Source organism: Artemia sp. Qi Xiang Cuo, chromosome 4 (assembly GCF_049724085.1).
Source record: "Artemia sp. Qi Xiang Cuo chromosome 4, ASM4972408v1, whole genome shotgun sequence".
NCBI lineage: Eukaryota > Metazoa > Arthropoda > Branchiopoda > Anostraca > Artemiidae > Artemia > Artemia sp. Qi Xiang Cuo.
In genome coordinates this window covers 77977470-78004146 of record NC_142797.1, presented here as the reverse complement: position 1 = coordinate 78004146, position 26677 = coordinate 77977470, and the positions used below count along the sequence as shown (strand labels likewise).

Below are 26677 nucleotides of genomic sequence, written 5' to 3'. Positions count from 1 at the left end.
CTCGTGCATCTGAACTCCCTCAAAACTCTTTTCAACCATTTCTTGTTAATTTTTTATTTCTAAAATATTCAAAATCGACAACACTGTGAAAATCGTCACTTGTGTATTATACAATACACATTCATTCCATCTAGAATAGAACAAAAAACCTACTAATCAACTTACAGATGAATGACCACGGATTTAACCTAATTACCTGGTGGTTTTGGTTTATCACTAAAAAAGACATTGAACTTTGAAATTGCGTAAATCTCCTGACAAAAGAGTGTAATGCTCCTGTAGAAATGTTTATCTAACAGAAGAAAACTGTTTGTACGGGGGCGTTGGCAAATCCAGACGAGCAACTCTACTCCCGTCCGTAGCATGTGTAGTGCCCGACCAGCTTCGTAAGTTTGCACTAAAAATATGGTTACGCATTTTCAAATGTCGATTAAAAAACTAAAATTAAAAATTAATTCATGGGTTTTGTGGTCTTCAACGTCAAAAGTACATGATAGTCCATTCATATATATGTATATATATATATATATATATATATATATATATATATATATATATATATATATATATATATATATATATATATAGTACCAGGGGCCTAGTGGCTTCACTGCCGGGCCCCAGGAATCGGCACGCGGCAGGCTTCTACATATGGATTCTCACTATCGCTTAATGCAGATAATTTGCCTTGGCTCGTCTTTTGTCATTATGAAAGTATCGCCGAACCTTTGTTTCTCTTAATTGTTCAGGTGGTGGGACAAAAACTTCTTTTTCTTCCAACGATTTATCTAGTCCAGGTTTTTGATTTTCAAAGGTTTAGTAGGCATTGATGACCACCTTTGTTCTTTTAATTTTTCAGGCGGTGGGATAAAAGCTTCTTCTTTTGCCTCGGCTTGTCTTTTTTTATTAGGAAAGACATATCGCCGAACCTTTGTTGTTGTTCCTTAGTTGTTGATGTGGTGGGACAAAAACTTCTTTTTCTTCCGACGATTTATCTAGTCCAGGTTTTTGATTGTCAAAGGTATGGTAGGCATTGATGACCACCTTTGTTCTTTTAATTTTTAAGGTGGTGGGAAAAAACTTCTTCTTTTGCCTCGGCTTGTCTTTTTATTAGGAAAGACATATCGCCGAACCTTTGTTTCCTTTAGTTGTTCAGGTGGTGGGACAAAAACTTTTTTTTCTTCCAACGATTTATCCAGTCCATAATTATTATTTTCAGAGGTATCGTAGGTATTTAAGACCTTATCCATTTCAAAATCACAACCCAATCATCATCGCTATCATTTTCAATTTGTTTGTTTCGTTACACCTTAGCTTATCTTTCGTCATTATGAAATATCTATCGCCGATTTTTTTTTTTTTAAATGATGTATTGTGGGTATTGATGAACTTTACCATTAAAAAATCCCAAAACCAATCATCGTCGCTATCATTTTCAATTTTTTAACGTTTTGATTTCTGATGTCCAGGTTGATTTTCATTGAGTCACTGCTCTTCATTTTCATTTTTGATTCCATCATTTGTTCGTTGCCGCAAGTTTTCTACCCACGTATTCATTTTCTTTTCATTTTCATTTTTAAAACGTTCTAGTTGTCGTTTTCACATATCTTTGAATCACCCATGTCTTTATATATATATATATATATATATATATATATATATATATATATATATATATATATATATTATATATATATATATATATATATATATATATATATATATATATATATATATATATATATATATATATATATATATATATATATATATATATATATATATATACATATGTATATATTTGTTTGTCTGTCTGAGTGTGTTTAAAGGACCTATTTACTTTGTTTTAAGGTAACACACTGGCACTCGCCCCACTTTCATGCTTACTATCCAACCGGAAATTCTTGGCCATCTTTGCTCGCCGACATGTTGAGTGATGCAATTGGATGCATTGGTTTTACTTGGGTGAGTAAATCTAATAGGATATTCTGCATCAGGAAGCTAAATTTATCCGACTAATCCTTGTTTAGGTTAGTTTAATTTTACGATAACACACTTTTATCCTGTTGTATGTTCCAAACTGTGCAGACAGATAGAAGAATGGCACTAATACTGATAGCGGCTAGTTACGGTACCAAGCCACCTTAAGCCTAACGCTTATGTTTTTTCTAACAGTCCGTGGTAAGATACAAGAAGTGCAAATTGTAACCAAAACTTTAATAGGAGTTTTAATAACAATATATATGCTATGGAGAATTCGATTATTTAAGGCAGGTTTCATAAATCTTGGTCATCATAAATAATGATCAGTGAAACAGGGCAATGAACGTTTCAACGAGTGGCTGAATTAGTTGTGCTTTTCAAAAAATCAGAATACACAAATTCTCAAAAACCACACTACTAGGAGCTAATAGAAAGCGCTAAAATATCCAAAAGCAAAGTGTTAAGAAAACAACCTCAGGTTTATAGTAAGTCAAAATTAAAAGGTCTTATCCATAGGTGCTCTTGTGTTAGGAAGATATGAAACGTCTCCTAAGAATCTCACTAAATTCTTAACACTAGATTGCTGGTTCTGACGTTCAGTGTGTCCTCCTTGCCAAACTGTTTTCTACATTTTCTGCTCCCTTAATATTAATCATCAGCAGAATCAAGACATCAAGCAAAATTATGATACTACTCGTCCCGGTGGTCGTTCCTTTTGGTGTCCGTTACTGATAAATACAAATGAATGGGCATTGTCAGTTTAATATATATATGCTGATATTTATTCCTTAAAATGGTATTAATAATTCATTAATTAAAGTTATAAAGTCAAAAATAAAAAATAAATGTTTTCAGTAAAGGGCAAATTATGTTCTGCCCTTGGGAAGCCATAGGAGTTTGGAGCCCTACTCATGCTACTTTCTGCTTGTTTTGAGTTTCATTTATTTATCGATGCTGATTTGTGATAGTTTTACGCTTGGTAGATTACTTTACTCTATTTTTGCTCATTTTTTGTATAATGGAGTTCTTTACTTTTCTTTGAAAAACTTTTTTTGTGGAAATTTTTTTTAAAATAATTTCTGTTTGTTTTATATTGACGTAGTCTTTTTCAGGAAAAAGGAAAATAATAGTTTAAATCTTTTCGGTTTTATTTAGGATTTATAGTTTGGGCTGCTATCTGTGTGTTGGTGAAACTTTTTCAACAATTTTTAACAACAAACACCCTTTTAAAAATCAGGACACAAAAGTAGTGTTTACTTTAGTCTTATACCTCCTCTAGTTGATCGAAAAAAAAACTTAATACCATACACAGGAATTTCTATCTGTGCTCTTTGACATCTTGGATACACTAGCACCCTTTTGATTTAATTAAATTTTAATAGTAGAAGTGTAATAGAAGTAGCCCCGAAAATTTGAACAAAATACCCTCAGTCGTTCTTGGGATATTGCTGAGATGTCCTATTGACAACCAGAATACCCACAGTGCGTTTTGATTTAATCTTAAGGCAACACTTAGCTTTTAAACATAATGGACGAATTGCATAAATGTGGGGGGTTGACGTTTCGCAATAGCCCTAGAGATACAGTTAAAAGGCCTTTCAACTATGCTGAACAAAATTACTATCTTACAATTTTGATTGTAAGTGTTTGGAAAATTGTGAGCTAAAGAAGAGGGCTGATTGCCATTTCAATTACTTTTGACTCTTAAAAAGGGCACTAGAACTTTGAATTTTCAATCGAATTTGCTCCATTAAAATATCAGTGATATAACTAGCGATGATACATCAGCGCTGCCTATAAAATTGCTTATATGCCCTTTTAATACTTGCATGCGTACACTTTTCTCGTTTAATTGAAACTTCCCCTAAACGTTTCAAACTAATGCACTTATTGTCATTATTTACAGTAATTATTAAAAGTATACACACAACTTCTTTGGGCTAGTTCAAAATACGTCACAACTTCCTCTGAAAGGTCTAAGTTAAGAATGTAAGTCGTTATTGTGTTATTGCCTTGTCACCCTTTTGACAATCTGTATGATCATAGTTCGTTTTTGCAACAATTGTAGTAGCAGTAGTAGCATTAGTAGTAGTATGCACATCGCACAGTTGTTGTTTTCAACATCCTATTCAACACACGATGAAATTTTCAACTTAATACCATAAACCGGTCCTGAAGCATTGCTGATACCTCCTCTTAACAACCTGTGTGGGCATAGTGTGTTTTGATTTATTTACATACCGTTTCAATATTACCTAAAATTTTTGCCTTAATACCCTTAGGTTTATTAGCTGTAGTAGTAGCACCAGCAGTTATAGTAGTAGTAGTAGTAGTAGTAGTAGTAGTAGTAGTAGGAGTAGAGTTAATATTGGTAGTCTTAGCTTTAGTTGAAGTAGTCATAGTAGCAATAATTAGTAGTCTTAGGAGTAGAAGCAGTAGTATAGTGATGCAAATATTGGCTTTTGGTTAGCTGAGTATCCCCCACAAGAAACCTTGTAAGTTGAAATTTCACACACAAAACTTCTCTTAAGGTATTGAAGATATGCTCTTTTGACAACCTACATACGGATGGCAGGTTGTCATCCGTACAAAAGAAATATTCTCTGAAAATTCCACCTTCGTACCCCTAGGTATATTTTTAATAGTAGTCACAGCAGTAGTATTACTGCTCGACTTAATGCAATTAGCCGTTGCTATTGCATTGTCGATATGCCCTTTTGATAACCTGTATATTCATTTACTTCTTTAAATTTTCATAATAATGCTCTGAGACTTACAAGTAGTTACGATAGAAAAGTACTTGTAGCAATAGTAATAGTAGTAGCAGAACTAGTAAATGTTGCAGTAGTAGTAGTATTAGTAATAGTGCGCACATACTGCTTTTTGGGTATTTGATCTTCCTTTTTAAGCATTCTCTGAAAGTTCAACTGAATGCAAAAAATAATTACTCAAGATACGCTGTTTTGACAATTTAAATGTACATAATGTCTTTTGTTAGTTTGAATTTGCCATTAATATTGTCTTAAATTTTTCCTTAATAGACTAAGCCTTAATAGTACTATTACCAGAGTAGTTTTGGTGGTAGTAGAAGTAGTTGCAGTGTGAATGTTGTATTAGTAGTAGTAGTAGTAGTAGTAGCTGTAGTAGCAGCAGTACTAATACTACTTTCATCCTCAAAGACATAATTTCCGGACATTGTAACAACGTTGAACAAAATGGCTGTCTGAAAATTTTAATTGGACGTGTTTTTGGGGAAATGATGGGCGTCGGAGGGGCTTTGGTTGCCCCCAATCACTTTCGACTATAAAAAAGGGCACTATTCCTTTCAATTTGTAATCGAATGAACCCTTTTTGGAGTTTCTACGACCAATCCTTCCATACGAAATGCCCTGGTAAAAAAGAAATAAAAAAAAAACAAGAAAAATAAATAATGCATTGTAAAAACATCGTTCGTTACTTAGGCAGCGATATTGCACTGCCCAAGTTACGGCAGCGAAACTTTTATATGAAAGTAAACAAATATGAAAAAAGCTTTTGAAATCTACCACTTAGTTTTCTGCATTATTCATAATGCCCACGGAGTGAAGTGTTTTCTTTATAATTTATCGCTTTTTAATTGGGTACTATTTAAATGGCCTGCGCATTATAAGCAATACTTACTCATTGGCATTGATATATTCAGGAATATATCGAATAGTTCGTGGTAATGAACTGTAAGTAAGGAGCGACCCGGCTGAATAGTAACCGAAACTCTAAAAAACAGAATTTTGATACCAATAGATAAACTAAAAGAATCAGAGTTTTATGCTAATTTCACATATATAAGTTTTATCAAGTTTAGTCTTACTCATCAAAAGTTTTGCACCTGAGAAAATTTGCCTTATTTTCGAAAAAGGGGGAAACACCCCCTAAAAATCATAGAACCTTAATGAAATAAACACCATCAGATTCAGCGTATCAGTAAACTCTACTGTAGAAGTTTCAAGCTCCATCTGCAAAAACATGGAATTTTGTATTTTTTTGCCAGAAGAAAGATCACGGATGCTTGTTTATTTAATTTTTTTTTTCAAGGGATGATCGTATCAACCCAGCGGTCCTAGTATATCGCGGGAGGGCTCATTCGAACGGAAATTAAAAGTTCTAATGCCCTTATTAAGTGACCAAAAAAATGGAGGGTAACTAGGCCCCCACCCACGCTCATTTTTTCCCAACATCACCCGATCAAAATTTGGGTTAGCCATTTTGTTCAACATGGTCAAAAAATATGATAACTGTGTCTTTGAGGATGAATTAATCCCCCAGAGTCCCTGTGGGAAGGGCTGCGAGTTATAAGTTTTGCCCAATGTTTACATATAGTATTGGTTATTGGAAAGTATACTGATGTTTTTTTTTGGTAGTGGGGGGAGTCGAGGGTTACGTGGGAGGATCTTTCCATGGAGGAAGTTTTCATGGGGGGTGGTGCCGGGTTTCTCAGCAATATTTAAAAAAACAATCAGAAATCAATAAAAAAAAATCAAGTTTTCAGCTGAAAAACTTTTCAACTGAAAACTTTTCAATGTCAAAACTTAAAACGAACAGAAAATATTACGTATATGATTGGGTTTGCCCCCTGGTCAATACCTCACTCTTTACGCTAAAGTTTTTTTTTGCACTTTCATAAGACCTATTTATTCTAATTAACGGCCTTTGCGATTAAGGGGTCATTTTGATAAAATTGGAAAAACATTTGAACTTTAGCGCAAAGAGCAAAATATTGAATAAGGGGCGAACTCCCTAATATACATCATAAAAATATACGAATATAGAAGTTCGTTACATAAGTTGATTCGTAAGTTAAATATATTTATTACTAATAAAAACGTTCGTAAATAAAATTAAACAACTTTCGAGAAAGCCATTTAGCCAAAAAACGTAAAATTGATATGCAAATTTAGCTTTAAATATTCATGTACGATGAGCTAAAATCGACACCAGCATTAATTCAAAAATGTTCAGAAATTAAATAAAAAAACAAGTTTTTTTAACTGAAAGTAAGGGGCGACATTAGAACTTAAAACGAACAGAAATTATTCTTTATACGAAAGGGGCCGTCTGCTCCTCAACGCCTCGCTCTTTACGCTAAAGTTTGACTCTTTCTCACAAGTCTATTTTAAAAAAGAAATAAAAAACTTTAGCGTAAAGAGCGAGGCGTTGATGAGGGGACAGCCCCTTTCACATACGGAATAATTTCTGTTCGTTTTAAGTTTTGATGTCGCTCCTTACTTTCAGTTAAAAAAAAATGTTTTTTTTATTTAATACAAAAAAAGAGTTGGATTTTTATGGTGATCCTTAAATTCATCAAGTTCAACCTTCAAAGTTAAGAGCCTCAAAAATTTTCATTGAACAAATGGGGAGTATTATCCAGAAGGATCCAGTCAGTGTGGACTGTACGAGTCCAAGGTTCTCTTCCTATGTCATAGGAAAACATCTTTTAGTTTATTTATTTTCCTTTTTTATATTTGAGATATATTAGACAGTTATATGCATTAAAACATCACTTTATTTCTCCAAGCTCCACTGTTAGTTAAGTATGGACAAAGACTCAAAATGAGGAGAAGCTAGGGGGCTAAAAATGCTCTCTCCCAATAAATTTTGAAAGACAACTTTTTTGTTTCTTGATTGAAAAATCAAGAACAAATCATAATACCCGCTAGATTGATTTTTTTGTGTGTGTCTTTATTTTCAAAATATTCTCTCTCAATTATATATTCGTGAATTGACACCACTTGGTATAAAATTGTAGCTGTGGCATTTAAATTAATCAGGTTAAACTATTTTTCAGGCTACATATTTTCAAGTGAAGCAAAGGCAGTAATTATACAGATAGTAAAAATGGCACCTAACGGGAAACATTTTTTCTTCACAATAGTCATGGATGTGATTGTCTAGAGTATCCCGGAACAAATACTTGAGAGAGGCTCCCTTTCTCAAAAGGAAACAATTTAGATTCTCCTTGAAAAATATTCATTATTTCCTTAGCTTCCAAAAAACTGTGACTGCAACTTTACATTCCTTGGAATAAACAACAAATTTAAAGTTATATTTGCGATGCACAACTCTAATCTCTTCTTCTTTTTCTTAATTCTTCCAGTGCCATCTGTAGCATATAGGACATTGACAAAGCCTCTCCATTCATCGCGCATGGCTGATGCTATGATGATATCCTCCCATCCAGGTGTCAGTGAGGTTTCAGCCTTCTGCCGATCTCGGTCCAGTGTGCTACACAGCGTATTCTTCAGATGACCTTTTCTACGCCTACGGTCGGGTTTCCAACTGTGTACTATTCTAGGAAGACGACTTTCGTCCATCAGCAACACGTATCCAAGATAGGACCAGTTTTTTTCCGAAGAATATCCGCGACAAGTGGCCGGCTAGTCCTTTGACAAATTTCCCTGTTAATGACTTTCTGCTGCCTAATAATTACATTTTGCTATAAAACCCTGATTCACAGTAATAACCTCACAATTAACGACAACTCATAATCAGGAGTAGATCCAAATTGTTTTTTGAAAGATCCTAATGAATTTGAGGGCAAGGGGGGATAGTATGATGACGGGTTAATTGGCTATTTTAAAACCGAACCATTAATTTCGAGAAAAAAAAAGTTATTTAAATCACACTAATCACGCATCCTAGGCTACACTTTGTAGAAAAATGCAAAGTGATATTGGTCTATCGGCTATAAAATCGTTAGATAAACTGACTTTGAGCCCTGAGAGATGGCTCTCTGTTGCATAAGATAAATGTTATTGAACCCGTAACGTCAATCTAATCAAAGTCTGTGCTTAACTACTTTTAAGCTATAAAACTTGTTCAACTTTACTTACAAAGTGTAAAGCTGTATTTAACCCTAAGTCACTAGTTCTAATCTAGTTACATTGTATACATTATTTAAAAAGTAAATAATATTCTTATCTCCAAGCCAAGCTCTTGTAAGTTCTGTTGAAAAATAGCAGATATACTTCGGGCATGTGATCCGCATGCCTGAAACTTGATTATCATGGCATCACATTATAACAGAAAGAGGACGCCCCAAAAACACCCTACGAAACACCCCCGGGCTGAGCTTATAAATCTCCATACGTTAATCCAATTCTAGTGGGCGGATGTCTTTGGAAGGATGCCCTCAGTAATGAGAGATTACCGAGAACTTTTCTTGGATGCCCTAAGTGCCTCTGGAGGAACAGGAGGATTTAAGGTCTAAGGTAAGGTCTACTGGAAAATAGCAAAAGAAACTGGTTTTTCAAATGTAAAGTAGCCGCTTTCCCACTTTCGAGTGAGCAACCACTTTTTTGCATAGCATGAGAGTAATCCAGATGAAATCATACATTTTTATACAAATTCAGAACATGGCGGTACATGGGTCTTTTTATAGTCATATCAGCGGTGGTGATTGTTGAATATCAGTTACAATTTGGGAGCACATGGTGGGAGGCACTTGTGCCGAATCCTAACCCATTACGGGGTACCACCTCCATGTTGAAGATGCAGTAGTAAGGTGCGTGGCAGGTGGCACCGTTCCCCGTCTAATGATGCATGGCAATGGATTTATGGGCTTTGTTGGGCTAACCACCCGGCAAAGCTTCTTTTACCTGGTTATGATTAACAACAAAAAGCCTCGGACCAAACAGCCATTTCGACGACGACCTGTAGCACGTCCACCGACCATCCAAACGGACCTGTTTACGGTAGCCCACTGCAATGTACGAGGTCTCAGATCTAAGTTTGACCAGTTCCTACATTTAGTGAACTCGATCAAGCCATCTATCATGTGCATCACTGAGACCAATCTAAACCAAGAAATACAGAGCAGTGAGGTTGCCATACAGGGATACACGCTCCTCAGGCGGGATCGAGAGCGTACTGACGGCGCTAAATACGGAGGAGGAGGTGTCGCTTTTTATCTACAGAGCCATATACCTTATTCATGTCTGAACATACCAGATTCAGCAGGCGAAGAAGCTCTGTGGGTCAGGGTGACCCTCAAATAAATTCGTGATTGTCGGTACCGTGTATAACCCTCCAACTTACCAGATTACCAGCTACCTTGAAACCTCCCTTGAATATATTCGGGGCAAGTACGCTAAGTCTGCCATTATCCTTCATGGAGACTTTAACGTCCATCATAGCGTGTGGCTTCGCAGCAAAAATACTGATAGGGAAGGGTCGGACTTGTATGATCTATCTCTCTCTTACGGGCTGGAACAACTTGTCGATTTCGACACGTATCATGGCCCAGACAGATCATCTCGTCTTGACCTATTCCTTACAGACCACCCTGACTCCTTTAAGGTAGACGCTCATGTTTTCACCAGTGACCAAGTTGCCGTCGTTGCACGTGGAAACCTACGTATTCCGCCTCCAGTAAAGAATGAACGAACAATCTGGCTATACGAAAGAGGTGATTGGGACGGTTTGAGAAACACTCTTTTTTCTCAGCAGTGGAGAGCCTACCTCCTGGAAGGCCCAGAGAAAGCTGCAGATAAGTACCAGCAGGCCATAGTTGACTCTGTCGAAAAGCCTATCCCTTCAAAGCGGATCCAGGTGTCCAGTAAGGGCAAAGCCCTCGCCCAGTGTAAGAAGAAAATCCGAGCAAAAGAAAAGGCACACAAGCGATGGCTACTTTCGAAGAGCGAAGAGGACAGAATTGCATTCATAAATGTGCGCAAAGATGCAGTTCGAGCGATTCGGCAGTCCCGGGTCCAATATAAGGAGAAATTCGCCACCAAGCTTCAACTTGCTTCGGTAAAGAGTTGGTGGAGAATTGTCAAGGAGGCTTTACCGTCGTCCAAGGGAACCGCAATTCCTGCTCTCCAGAGTAACGGGACAGTGGTACAAGATCCACAGGCAAAGGCTGAAGCTCTTACTAAGGCTTTTGCCGAATTTTCGAATCTAGACGATGACGGTAGAGCAGTGCCAAAATTCTCCGACCGAACCGACACTGTCCTGGAACGCGTGAAATTTTCTGCTCCCAAGATCCTTCGCATTCTGCAACATCTGGTTGTGACCAAAGCCAAGGGTCCTGACAACATACCAAATGTTGTCCTCAAGTCCTGCAGTGCCGAACTAGCTGGACCCTGGTCATTGCTTTTCCGGCTGTGCTTTTGGACAGCAAGTCCAAACATGGAATTCCGCCCATGTTACACCTACTCTAAAGCCAGACGGCGATCCGACGAGCTTGGGCTACTAAAGACGTATTAGCTGTCTTTCCTGTGTTGGACTAGTCTACGAGAGCGTACCCAATAAAAAACTTCAACATTTTCTAGAATAACATAACCTTCTATGTAACCTCAGAGAAAGATTCAGCTGAAAATGTTCAACTTTAGACTGCCTAGTGATACGCTATCAGGAGTGGATTAAACTTCTGGCAATGGGATACGACATCAGGCTACTATCCTTCGACATTACGAAAGCTTTTGACAGAGTATGGCACCGTGTCCTGCTAAAGAAACTCTATGTGTATGGTATTCGTGGATGTCTATTAAAAGTGATTGAGAGCTTTCTTTCCGATCGTTCACTGCGGGTTTTTATTGACGGGTTTATTTCCCGTGAATATCCAGTGAAAGCAGGGGTACCCCAGGGCAGTGTTTTGGGACCTACGCTTTTCCTTATCTACATAAACGACATGGGAGACAACCTCGCAAACCCTCTGCATCACTTTGCCGATGATACCACGACACACTCAGCCGTCCCTAAACATGAAGACCCAACACAAGCCTCTCTTTCCCTACAGATGGATATTTTGAAAATTAAAAAGTGGTCTGATGCATGGATGATCAACTTCAATGCATCGAAAACAAAGGAGCTTTTAATTACCCGATCAAAGGTGCCACCTGAACACCCCAGTTTCATCTTCAAAAATGAAGCTATAAAGAGAGTCGACGAACTTTGTCTACTGGGAATTCATTTCTCCACCGATCTCTCTTGGAACAACCACCTTGATCGGGTGAAAACCTCCTGCGCAAGAAAGCTGGGAGTTACTCTTCGCTGCAAAAACGTTCTTCCATCAAGCTCGATCATCCCACTCTACAAGTCTTGCTTCAGACCCATAGCTGAATATGGATGCCCGCTATATGCTGGTGCTCCGAAAACGCTGTTGGCACCACTTCAGAAGATCCAGAATAGGGAAAATAGGGCGGGCTGCGTCTCTACACAAGAATTGCTCCAGCCTCTAAATGAAAGGTTTGATGTAGCGTCGATGGCAGTTTTCTACAAGTACATGAATTCGCCTCCCTCAGACGAACTCTCTCGAATTGTGCCCCCCTTTGTCCAGCCGACAAGGCAGACACGAAGGCACACAGCTCAGTCCAACTATCTAAAGGAGGATACGCCGAAAACCGAGTACTTGAGGAACAGCTTCATCCAGCGTTGCACTTCTATCCGGAATGACCCTCATGATGATATTACCCCTGGAAATCCCTCTATTGATACCTTCAAAAGAAGGTCTAATAGATATTTAGATCCTCGAGGCCATTGCACGAGGTAAATGAATAGCGGCATATCAGATAATTTGAAATACCAGACGTCATGAATATTGGAATAAAAAAAAAAAAAAAAATAGAGTAAGATAGTGGAAAACTATATATAGTATACTATATATATAACTATATATATATATGAGTATCCTTTCAATGTATATACCATACCGGATAAATGTTGACGAATTCTAATTTAAAAATATCGCTTTTGCCCCTTGATTATTTTGTATTGCTTCAATGTATCCATATCCAAGATAAACAGTTATTTAAAGATCAATAAAAATCACGCTTTGCTCTGTGTATAAATAAATAAGTAAAAATAGTTTTCGTAGCTTTCATAGTAAACTGTGCATTTGACTTTGTTTTAGATGGCAAGTCCGGCTTGTACAGAATTGGAAACCTTGATGATGGATTGGCTTGGAAAATTATTAGATTTACCGAAATACTTTTTATCAGAGGAAAGTGAAGGAGTTGGAGGAGGCGTCATTCAGGTAACTAGAATGTAGAAGAAAAAGCAAAAAAGAAGTTGAAAAGGCAACGTTCTTGACGTTTAAACAAACAAAGGCCCATAATAAAATTAATGAAATGTTTTTTTCTTCATTTCATTTATAATCATTTGAAGATTGGATATTTCCTTTTCATTTAGTTTTAATTGTCTTAAAAAGTTGACTAATTCCCTTAGAGAATACAGGTTATCCACCTGATTAAATTTATATTCCATGAAAAAGTCCTTGTACCTAGCAAAAGACCATAGAGTTCAGCTTTTACAAGCAGAAAAAAACAATAAGGTGACTGGAGAATTTGAATATGTAGGGCATGGCTCTTCAAACAGAGCCCTTCTTCTTTATTTCAAAATTTGTGATTTTTCCTGCAATATCTTATATATGCAGCTGCCATTAAGAGGGTAGGGCTGCCTCCAAAATAAATTCCTGAGTCCCTACCTGAAACAGTATTCATACGAATTTGATTTATTTCCCATAATTTGTCCGTATAAAATACTGAATTGACCACCAAACTTTTCAGGAATACCTCGGCGAAAGATATCCACGAAAAACGTTGTTACTGCTTGGCCTAAAGGTCAAATCGAACATTTGCTTGCTTCTTAGCTGAAGGAAAAAAAACAGCTTTCTAGGCTGTTCTCGGAAAAAGGATAATAAGAGCAACACATTTTCAGCCATATTTTGATTTTTCTGCTTTTAATTGCCCCACTGATCCACCCTTTGAGAACGGCTTAGCAAACAGCTTTTTTTTGCAATTATCTCAGAAATAAACTTTAGATGGGACAGCAACGAAATTTCATTGACTGGAAAAATTGGATAAATTAGATAATTTTGATAAATTAATTGTAAATTCCAAATTTCTTTAAACAATTAGTTTTAATTTGATGATTTTTGTTTAATTTAATTTGTTTTGGTAATTTATACTTCCAATTTCAATTCTACTTGAAAAAGTTCTGAGGATTCGCCGTGCCTTACAGCAATTAAATAAAAAAACAAGTTTTTTTAACTGAAAGTAAGGAACGACGTTAAAACTTAAAACGAACAGAAATTAGTCCGTATATGAAAGGGGCGGTCCCCTCCACAACGCCTCGCTCTTTACGATTAAGTTTTTTATTGTTTTAAAAAATAAAGTTGCGAAACAGATTCTAACTTTAGCGCAAAGAGCGAGGCGTTGAGGAAGGGACAGCCCCTTTCATATACGGAATAATTTCTGTTCGTTTTAAGTTTTAATGTCGCTCCTTACTTTCAGTTTAAAAAACTTGTTTTTTATTTAATTTCTGATCGTTTTTTAGTTAATACAGCTTTTATTTTGGCTCACCGTCATTGAATAAGTAAACAAAATTTGCATAAAAATTTTACTTTTCTTTTGCTAAATGGATGTCTCTAAATTTGGTTATGACGTAATTTACAAATTAACTTACGTAACTAACTTCTATATTCGTATATTTTTCTTCTGGCAAAAAATACAAAGTTGCAAATTTTTGCAGATATGAGCTTGAAACCTATGTAATAGGGTTTCTGATACGCTGAATCTGACGGTGTGATTTTCATTAAGATTCCTTCACTTGTAGGGGAAGTTTTCCCCCTATTTAAAAAATCAGGTAAATTTTCTCAGGCTCATTACCTTTGATGAGTAATACTAAACTTAATAAAATTTATATATTTAGAATCAACATTTTAAACCCATTCTTTTGATACATTTATTGACATCTCATTGATACACATTGACATTTTAAAAGTTTCGATTACTATTGAGCCCTATCGCTTGTTTTTTTTTATTGTTTTTTTTTTTATTTCGTATATGTTATTACATATATGAGGGGGTTCTCCCCTTAGTCAATACCATATTCTTTACGTTAAAGGTAAAAAAAAAATTAGTTTACAAACCCCTGAATCACAAAGGCCGTTTAATTAGAATAGATAGCTCTTCTGAAAGCACTAAAAAAAACTCGAGCCTAAAGAGCCAGGTGTTGACTTGGGGGAGAACCCCCTCATATACCATATAATTTCTGTTGTTTTAAGTTCTAATGTTGCTTCTTATTTTCAGTTGAAAAAACTTGTTTTTTTTAATTTAATTTCTGATCGTTTTTTAAATAATGCTTGGAAATCCGGCGCCCCCTTAATAGAATGTCCCTTATCCCAAAGAAACATCCTCCGAGGATATATTCTTTCCGAGTAACCCCCTCCTCCAGCCCCCCGCCCCTCCAGAAAAAATCCTCCCTGAAAATGTCTGTATACTTCCCAATAACCAATAAATAATGCTGGCGAGTCCGGCGCCCCCTTCATGGCAATTTCCCTTCCCCCATGAAAACTTTCTTCATGGACAGATCCTCCAACATAATCCCCGACCCAACCCCCCCCCACACTACCAGAAAAAAACCCTCCTGAAAACTTCTTTATACTTCCCAAGAACCAATACTATATGTTAACATTGGGTAAAGTTCATAACTTTTAGCCCTCCCCCCGGGGACTTCGGGGGATTAAGTCATCCTAAAAGACATAGTTGTCATATTTTCGACCATGCTGAACAAAATGCCTATATCAAAATTTTGATCGGGTGACTTTGGGAAAAAAATGAGCGTGGGAGGGGGCCTAGTTGCCCTCCATTTTTTGAGCACTTAAAGAGGGCACTAGAACTTTTAATTTCCGTTCCAATGAGCCCTCCCATGATATTCTAGGACCACCGGGTCGATACAATCACCCCTGGAAAAAAAAAAAAAAAAAAAAAAAAAAAAAAAACACGCATCCGTGATCTTTCTTCTGGCAAAAAATGCAAGAATTCCACATTTTTTTAGATAGGAGCTTGAAACCTCTGCAATAGGGATCTCTGATACGGTGAATATGATGGTGTGATTTTCATTAAGGTTCTATAATTTTTGGGGGGTCTTTCCCCCTTTTTTTGAAAATCAGCCAAATTTTCTCTGGCGCGTAACTTTTGATGGTTAGCACTAAACTTGATGAAAGTTATATATTTGAAATAAGCATTGAAATCTGATTCTTTTGATGTATCTATTGGTATCAAAAACCCGTTTTCTAGAGTTTCTGTTACCATTGAGCCGGGTCGCTCCTTACTTACAGTTCGTTACCATTTCGGTTACCTTACAGTTTCGGTTACCATTGAGCCGGTTCGCTCCATACTTACAGTTCGTTACCACGAACTGTTTGATTCCGACCGCACCCAAGGCTTGTTCTCTACTTTTAAGGGAAATCCTTTTGAATGGTGGGTATTTTTGGCCGTTTTCTAAATTCAATAATCTTCTCCAATGTTTGTAATTTTTAGCTAGAACCTTTTATGAGAAACATTCTATAGTAAAAAGTGATTGATTTTTCATATAGAATAGCAAGAACACGTTGAATGTTTTATAATCGAGTTCTCATTCGAGATTTTCGTTTCGCGGAGTAAATATTTTTACCCGAAATTTTAATCACATTCTTTATGAAACGGCAAATATTCAGACTCCACATAGAAACAACAAGTATTTTTACTGCGACTTCTGGTCAAAGTTTGCTCAAAATCAACAGTGGCAAGCGCTTCAAGGATAAACTTTCAAATGTCAAATTTAAGCTATGCTTATGTTTCATACTTTTGGATCGGTATTTTAAGTTTGGAAGCTTATCTTAGGTATTAATTATGACAGGGTTGTTCACGCCCCTTAGCACGTTATTTTCCGCCGTATCTATAAACACCAACTAAAAAAAAGTGCCAACAAAGTGCTGGCTTTCCAAAATGTTTTGCTTTTTTTAAGATAATAGGATTCAAAAATACTAAATACGACATCCTCCATTGACATTCACCTATCTTAAATAAGTATTTATGCACATGAAGACTAAATATGGAACTTTTTTTATTGACAAAATTTTTCTTATAGTACCCTTATAGTACTTATACTTACTTATACTACTTATACTACTTATACTTAATATAGTACTTATATTACTTTCTACTTATTATTATATTATATTATATTATATTATCATTATTAATATTATTCTACTTTCTATAGTACGTATACTACTTATACTTATACTAGAAAGTACTTATACTACTTGTGTACTACTCCTGAAATTTTAAATAATTATTCAAACGATTCACTTTTTACTCCATGTTTTTCTTTCTTCTTCTATTATGCCATTTTTAGAGATTTTTACTGTTGGTTTTGTATCCACCAAAGCCTTCAATTTCATGAATACTAATGTATGTTCTTTTTTTATTTTGTTTGTATATTTTATGGCTAAAGCCATATTTTAAATATATATATATATATATATATATATATATATATATATATATATATATATATATATATATATATAACGAAAAATACTTCTAAACAAGAAAAATAGATAAGATAAAATTAATCAAAACAGCGCTGATAAATAATATTAAATGGCAGAAAATGAAGCAAACGGTTTAAACTTCTCTTAAACATATCGCGCTCTATTCATTCTACTAATTCTAAAGGGTCAGGAATACAATGTTCTTGCAAAATGAAACTGCTCCTATAATACAGCGGGAATCTTAATAAAAACTTCAGATAGCGACAAAACCCCGATCGAACCTCTAAGTGTTCAGAATCAGAATCATTTATTAATATAAAAGCTTTCATAGTCAGGGTTTAAATCCCGACTAAATCGCGCTATTATTTACAAAGTAAACAAAGACAAAAAAAAAATTAATACACATGTCACTTATTGTAGACAGAAACATAAAAAGGCACAAACAAATTGCTGAAGCGGTTAGTGCAACACTTGGGCTGGGCTAGCTTTGCTGCTTTTGATCTTGTAGTTACTTTTTTTGTCAGCATTGGGGGTAATATATTTCTGTGTTTATCACTTGTCAGAAGAAACTGACCAAATTTACAGATAAGTTGAAAACGGCGATCGTGGAGTGACGGCAAATGTAGTTGAGACAGTGCTGATTCGTAATCGGTGTACTGATCAGCCAGTATGGCCTTCACCGCTCTTTTCTGGACTGATTCGAGTACTTCGCTCATATAGGCAGTGTTCTGAACCTGTGGACCCCATACAGGGCACGCATACTCTAATATCAGGCGAGCAGGCTGTTTTCAATTGCAGCACTGAAAAACCAAATCGTCGCATCAGTAAAAGGGTACGCATGGCACAGTTCGCCTTTTTCACTACCTCTTCGACGTGGAGGCTAAACGAACAGTCAACGCTGAACGTAACACCAAGAATAACTGCCGACGATACGCTTTGGTATGGTGGAGGGGGGCACTGAAAATTCCTTTTGAGAGGGTTAAATCGAAGAATTTTGGTTTTCGTTTTGTTGATTTGGAGGCTGTTTTCAGAACACTGGTCTCCAAAGTTGTCGATAAATGATTCACTGAACTGGGGAACGGTTTGAGACTTCTCAATGAGGTATTTTAAGAGGGTGGAAAGGTCATCTACGAATTTGAACCGTTCGTCAAAATCGGCAAGGACGAAGTAGATCACTGCCAAGAACAACAAGGCAGCGAGTTTAGTGCATTGTGGGGCACCACACGTAAGCTCAGACAAATCCAAATCAGAATCATCTGTGTAGAGAACACGTGCACTCTTAAGTCGGTTACGTACGAAATCTTTTAATAATAAGAGGACATGTCTGCAAGCTTCCATAATCGTCAAATTTTTCACTGCAGTATAATAGAGTATCATGTCGAAGGCTTTTCTATAGCCTTCGTTCAGTATTAGACAGAGAATCTCAAAGAGGTGAAATACACGGCGCGTGAGGCAGAGCTAGGGAACTATATAGTTTAGCAAGTACACGCTTACTACGACTATACTTCAGTGCAGCAAGTTTGGCATAGCTGGCACGGAAACCTGATATGGCCTGTTCAACGGTAAGAATACGAGTACTACGCTTATCTGGACCATAAACGAGACCGAGGTAATTCACTGAAGAAGACTCTATAATAGATATACCTGCTACAATAGCATTTAAAGAATATTTAGTTTTGCTTCGGGCATTATAAACAAGAAATTCTGTCTTAAAATTAATATTAAGTCCTAGGAGCTTATACCCAGAAGTCATAGAATCAAGGTTTGCCTGTAAAGTAGAAAGACTCGAACTGATAAGCAGGACAACATCTGTATAGTAAATCCAACTAGTATCACAAAAGCGACTATAGATTCCTAGGAGCTTATACCCAGAAGTCATAGAATCAAGGTTTGCCTGTAAAGTAGAAAGACTCGAACTGATAAGCAGGACAACATCTGTATAGCAAATCCAAATAGTATCACAAAAGCGACTATAGATTCCATCATTAATTGGACTAGTTACAGTGGCCGTAAGAGTCTTACACATAGTAGGACTTCAAATAGAACCTCGCCTGAGTCCTCTTATGTGACGAATAGGCCCAGTTAAAAGATATTTTTCAAGTTTAACCCTAACATAACTATGGTTATACCAAAGCAACGCAACAATATGGGGCGTAACTCCAAAATCAAGCAAAGTAAGCAATACTTATGATTGGACTAGCCTACAGAATCGAATGCTGCTTGCATATTCATACTATACAAATATACAGGATTTCCGAAATTATCAGCATTACTACAGATACACTTCAGTAGGCGATGAGCAAACGAACAATTCAGATGCTTAAGAAAACCAAACTGTCTATAATCTAACATGCATTTACGTATCATTTCAGGCATGATACTACTACTACTACTACTACTAACAACTCACCGCAGCACCAAGTCGCCTGAGGTCAACACAGCTACGCACGATGCTCCTCCACCCCAATCTATTCAAAGCCTCCCTTTTTACACCCGCCCACGAAGTTCCCATTGCCATTAAATCTTTCTTTTTGACGTCGTCCCACCCCAGACAGGGACGACCTGCTTTCCGTTTAGCCCTAGATGGTTGGCCGAAAAGAACAATCTTCGGCAATCTGTCATCCGCACAACGTGCCCTAACTACCTCAACCTTTCTTTCATTATAGCCCTAGAAAGCGGTATTGAACCACATTTTTCGTATAGCCTATTGTTTGAAATACGGTCAGTCAGCCGGGTACCCAGAACAATCCTTAAGCAATTTCTCTGGAAAACATCTAGCAAATCTTCATCCGCTTTTCGGAGCGTCCATGCTTCAGAGCCATATTTGACCACTATCATCACTGTAGCTTCTAGTATTATAATCTTGGTTTGCAGACTTATCTTCCTATTCTTCCAGACTTTTTTTTAACTGTAATAGAACACCCTGAGCCTTGGCTATTCTATTTTTAACATCTTCACTGATCCTACCATCTTTACTAATAATACTACCAAGGTAAGTTAAGCTGCCCACCTGATCAATCTTTTCATTACCCAACGTCACCCTTTTCATCTTCACTTATTCCTAGCCTTAGTGACTTAGTCTTCCTAACATTAATTTTCAAACCAATTTTAGTACCCTGAACTTGCAAAACCTCTAAAACTTCATTCATTTTGCTCACACTTTCATCTAGGATGCTTAAATCATCAGCATAATCCAAGTCCAGGAGACTTTTTTCTCCCCATTTGATTCATTGGTCTGCCATTGCCTTTCCTGTGCTCCTTAAAACAAAGTCCATCAAAATAATCCATATAAAGGGGGATAGAACACAACCCTGCTTAACTCCTGATTTAATACAAACTACAAAAATTAGCATTTTTTCCTTTTTTTAAATATTCGTTATTACGCCAGAACCAAATGAATTAGGTACTTGACCCGTATCAATACACATTTGAAATAAAAGTGTCAGATGCTCAATCAGTAGTGTGCTTGCGTTTTGAAAGTGTTTGGGTGTGATACCGTCTAAACCGGGAGCTTTACGACGCCTCAAAAGCTAGATTACACGCACAACGTCACTTTTAGAAACAAGTAACATGTTACGTTTATGCAATAGAGGGCAAAGCCTACTTTTTAAAAAGGCATCACTTCCGGTTTCTAAATTCGAATCACGGGAGCCAAATACAGCAGAATGATTGCAAAACCATTGCTCTTCAGGAATGCCAACACTCCCTGTATGTTTCTATATTTTTTCGACGTCAAGTTTGGATTTTTAAGAGCCTCAGCAGAAGCACGCTCAGCTTCCCTAGTTTTAAGGTCACTGACACACTCGGTACATTCCTTTTTTGTCTTTCTGAAAAGCTGGAACAGAAGACCAGGTTTTGGCTTATCACAATCACACCAAATGCGATACCACATTTTGAACATCTTTTAGATTGGCTTAAGCTGGTATCATGACTCCTACCGAACTTACAGGTACCTCTCTTCACTTTAGCTACCGGGATGGAGGCTGCCTCCCCCATTTCATAGCATGAACAATTAAATCAACATTTATGTCAAGACTAATGCTATCGCTTACACCATGAAGTAAAAGCTGGAATGGTAGTTCAACTTTCGTTAATATCTCATCAGGTCTATCTCGATCGAGAGTCCTATCAACAGTTTTCCACTCTGTTTTATAGTAATACTGAATAGGATTTATCCTAGAATTAGACAAATGACTAATTTTAAATGACAAACCGAGGTGATCGCCGAAATTGTGCTCAGAATCCAATGCAACATTTGAAGCAAGATTAAAGTTAGAGACAACTTAATTTATATTGGAGGTGCTACCCGAGTTGTTTGTATGTGTAAAAACCTCACTTTTTCCCCAAACCACCGCGTCATTCCTCATACATGAATGCACGATATCAGAAAGTTGTCCATTCTTAGTTAGGTCGCATTTGAAATCTCCACAGATTACATAACGGGTATTTCCCCAAACGAAGCAAAGGTCTACAAAGGCGAATTCATGCCTCTGCAAAATGTTTTTCGCTTAGGATAGAGTTATAATTGGTGGGGAAATAAACATTAATGATGGTGAACATTCTGGGACCTTCGAATTGGGAAGCTATGTAGAATTCACAGGATTCTAATTTCTTTAGAGGCAGGTTACTATCATAAAAGATAGCACGTCCGCCACTGTGTCTGCCAGAGCCACTCCGACGAATGGCATCGTGAATTAACACAGATTTGCTTTATAAACACTCATAAAGACTAAAGTTTCCTGCAGTAAGCAAATGCTCCTGAGCACGTATTATGTCATACTTGTCACACAAGTCCTGTAAACATTCCAGATTCATAGTATTATGTCCAAAAATGTTTTGAGAAAAGATAGAAATCTCTCTCTTCATCTGGTGGAAGGAGTATTGGCGTTAGCGATGGCTTTTCTCACAATAGCTCTCGAAAGGCTAAAACTGGAATGATTCCATTTTGAAGGTGAACAGAGAGCACACTTAATTTGCAATGAACTACAAGGGTTGGTTTTAGTACACTCGTGAGGTTCAGCACACCTAGAGCACTTCTGAATACCGGTGCAGTCCTTAGCCAGATGATCAAAAGAGAAACATTTGAAGCACCTCCGCGGGACAGCATTAAATTCAAAGACTCGTAATACTATATATTCTACTTTCAAGTTAGACTTCAAGGCAAGATCACGGCTCAGTCTATCCGCACAAATAAGTTTGGCACTTTTTGAAGCTCCAAAGCGTCTTGCTTCAAGCACCTCTGGGTTTGAACTAGTAATTTCTGCTTCCGATGTGTTAAGTGGGACAAATTTAGCAATTGCCAAAAAATTTTCCTATCGGAAAGATACTTTGACTTCGGGTTTTGTCTTAAGCGAATCACTTAGAGCTTGTGCAACTTTAGGGTTATTCACGAAGACTATTAATCCAGTTTTGGTCTGTTCAACCCGACATATACTACCACTATTGGAGTGATTGTCTAAAAAGTCTTTCTGCTTAGTACACGACAGCATATCATCCTGGGGGATATTCGAGATAAACAATCAGTGTAATGATCTCGAGGGAGTAGAAGTGGAGGTCATTCCTTAGATGGCGGTAAAGAGGCCTTGCACTGGCTTATAAGACTACTAATTTGATCGAGACACTCACTGACTTTCAGTGACAAGGATGTTATAACCTATTAAGGGATTCTTGGAACTTCTGATACTTTCCAGACAATAAAGCGAAACTTAAAGAAATATTAATCAATTGAAGCATTATTTAAAGAAATAAAACAAATAGCTTTGATGAACTATATTTACCCGAAAAACAGATAGATGCGCAACGCCTGTCAGAGCTTTATTTCAAATGCTCTCTCGTAGAAATTTCTTCCTTTAGGTAATCAATGTCAGTGTAAGGGTTCATAAGCCCCTCACAAACAGTGGTATGAGGAGAAAAGGTTCCTCCAAGATATATGAGACAAGACAAATATAGAAACCGGTCATTGACCGGTTTGGCTGGCTTCAAAAGTTGCGAAGTTGGCTTCAAAGGTTGCCACAGAAATATGTAGGGTAAAGTGCACAACGTTTTCAAACAAAACAGAACAACATTTCCTAACCATAAGCTTTCACCATAATTTGAACTGTTGTAAATTTTTCATTTTTTCTTCATTTGTAGCCTATGTATGGAGAAAAAGAATATATAAGATCAGAAATTGAATATTTACATGGCTTGTGTCCTGCTTTGTACCCTGTCTTGCTGATATAACACATTCGAGCAGCTCCACTGCATAGGCGAGAAAAAAAAAACTAGGCCAGATTTACATTGCTCGGACAGCATGAAGTGTTGAAGCAACCTTTGGTTTGGTAGGGTATAAAGTACTTTACTTGAACCAAAAACTAGAGAAATAAGGAAAATTACTCACTTCGATAACTTTAAAAGAACTTTGATGGGATTATGAAGTATAAGACTTACTGTTTTAACGTACACGAGTTTTAGCGTAATTAAGATTAAATTATTTAAAAATATTAAATACAATTGAATCAAATTAATATAAATTAATATTCTAGAAACTAAGTTTTATTGTTGAAACGATTTGTATCAAAGATTACCTGGGCTAATTCCTGTATTATTAAGTTTAATTTGGAGGTAGATCTAAACTGGAGTTAAATCCAATGTAAAATTTAATATCATTTTATCACAGTTATATATTTCAGACTGTCTAGTATTATACAAATATGTCTTAGAATACCAAGTCAAATTGACAGCAAAAAACATTTAGAAGCAACCTGTCAAATTGTCAGGGCGCTGCGGACTCGAGAATAAAATATGTATGGCAACGTAACCCGCACGGGACTCGTACAGAGGGATGATTAAGCTGAGCGAAAGGGAGTGACTAGGAAATATAATAACTTTTATTTTGATCGAACTCCCACAAAGTTCTTCTACTCTCTTGGTGGCCATATCCTTAGAAATTTAGATGGGAGCACATTGCAGGACCTTATAAAGATAGAATAACCAAGTCGTGTGTCTTTTATTTGCAAAAACTGAAAAAGTGTGCGTCAAACAACTTCCAAATCTATAAGAGGTCAGCCACCAGGAAGGTTAAGTAGCAATAGGTTGTTTATTTTTCAGACTACTGGATGGGCAGTTGTGCCATCAGAAGATTGTTTAGAGGGCTTTTACGTTGGACCCCAGTTCAAAAACTGCAAGGATAGTTTTTCGGTCTGTTCCTTTTTGTTTTTATGCTTAATAAAACTTGGCGAGAGCACAGTTTAGCATTACTCTATGACTAAGTCCTGAGAATTTAACCCATCCACTATTTAAACAAAAATGTCTTTTTATTGATGGCTGTTGAACTTTCAATTTTATTGTCAAAGCTGGAATTTTCATTCCCACCGTCCTTGACCGTGTCAAAAGTAGAAGCTCTTTACAGGGAAGGATGGAAAAAGAGTGGTTTATGGTTTGTTAGCACCAGGAGGCTTGAAACTACGTCAAGCTTAGGGTAGCAGTATTTTTATCTTATTTTAGTCTCCATGTTGCTTTTAATTTTATGTTTGCTGTTTGTTTTGACCAGTTTAAATAAACGTCTCTGAACCTTTGTTGCAGACAACAGCCAGTGAAGCCACCTTGGTTTGCATGTTAGCGGCAAAAACTAAAACCGTACAAAAGTATAAAGTGCTAGAGCCTCAATGGAAAGAATCAGAAATATTGGAGAAGTTAATCGTCTATGGCTCAGGTGACAAACTGTTCGTTTTTCTCCTCCAGTTTAACTTTTTTTGGATAATTACTTTCAATATTTTATCCGAGTAACATTCTTTTGTGTTTTAGCCAGAAAAATTGTTTCCGGAACGATGTTTCGAATCTGTTTTATTGTGAAGGATTAATAATTGTTAATTTAAATTAATAACAATCAACGAAATTAATGAATTCATTATGTTTGTTGTTAAATTAATTTTACTCTATAAAAACACAATAAAGGGGAATGTTTTTTCAAGTTAGGTTTCAGAAATTGTACAAGGGCTCTGTAAATCTTAATTGCATAGGAGCAAGAAAATTATGCTGCTTGGGGCTTGCTTGCATTGTTTGTTGGTACGACTTGAAATTTTTTTTAAATGAATTTTTTGGTTGCATTAATACACCATGCTCTTTATCACTTTCTTTATGAAAATCCTGCCTTACTTCACCCATTTCCATCACTTCCTTTGGGACGAGCGGACATGGTGGTATTTGTAAATAGTTTTTTTTTTTATGGTGAAGATATTTACTTATTTTACTAGATGTCGTAATAAGACAAAATGGCCTTGACATGCTTATATCTGCATAGCCTAGCATCAGTTTCTTTATGAAAATTATGCCTTACTTCACCCATTTCCATCACTTCCTTTGGTACGAGCGGACATGGTGGCATTTGTAAATAGTTTTTTTTTATGGTGAAGATATGTACTTATTTTACTAGATGTTGTCATAAGACAAAATGGCCTTGACATGCTTATATCTGCATAGCCTTTTTTATTTATTAATGCTACACTTGCAATTAAAGATGACACGGATGATTATTTATGCTATGCAGCAATTTTTCACTGCCTCTGTATCATATTAATTAAAAAACTGATTCTAGAAGGAGATTTTCAAAGGAAATTAAAAGAGGAAATGCAAAACCGAAACCGATTAAAAATGCAAAATTAAAAACAACATAATTAAACTGGGAATGCATAAATGAAACCTAAAACGAGCAGAAATTAAAATGAATAATCCAGCCAAGCTTAAAGCGAACATAATTGACCACCATCATGAGCTAAACTATCACCCTTTCAAACCACTTAAAGGCCAGGACGTCACTTGCGCTTTGCGAAGGCCAAAACTTATTTTGAATAATTGTCCATCAACGCTGTAGTTGTCCATCAACACTGACACAAAAATAGCATTTTGAATAATTTTTTCTTCAACAAATTTAAGAGGGATTTTAAGGAATCGACCTAATTTCATTCTTCTAATATTCAGTAATTTTGCATCAACAGTGTGAAACCGAAGGCAGGGATAAAACTGCAGTAATTCTGGAAGATGCACACAGACGGCATAATAGTAAAATACTGTACTGGCATGTTAATAAATTGAAAGGGATTAGTCAATCTGGATTTAAGTTTGATTGAAACAACCCTAGGCATGACAATGGCGAAATAAAGATATACATTTTAGGTATAGATAAATTTATGCCGGTATCAAAGGCTGAATAAATATCAGCGCATAGAATTCAGGCTAAAATATTTATCATCCCTTACATTTACGTCGATGTTACGATATATATTTAATAGGAAAAATTAAGCAAAACATATATTTAACAGGCTAAACTTGTTACTTAAATTTTGTTTTTTAATATCCACTTATGCCGATATCAAAAGCTGCATAAATATCTTACCCGATGTTGTTTAGGAAACTATTAAA

General features: G+C 36.4%; 1 protein-coding gene across 1 annotated transcript in view; it reads left to right on the top strand.

The window, feature by feature from the left end:
- Window positions 1–26677, top strand: part of Ddc (aromatic-L-amino-acid decarboxylase) — a 133459-nt gene that overhangs the window by 79135 nt on the left and 27647 nt on the right. The window contains exons 4-6 of the mRNA XM_089088545.1: window positions 1852–1965; window positions 12869–12991; window positions 24842–24971. Coding sequence (XP_088944671.1) covers window positions 1852–1965; window positions 12869–12991; window positions 24842–24971 — 367 coding nt within the window. The remainder of the gene's footprint in view (window positions 1–1851; window positions 1966–12868; window positions 12992–24841; window positions 24972–26677) is intronic.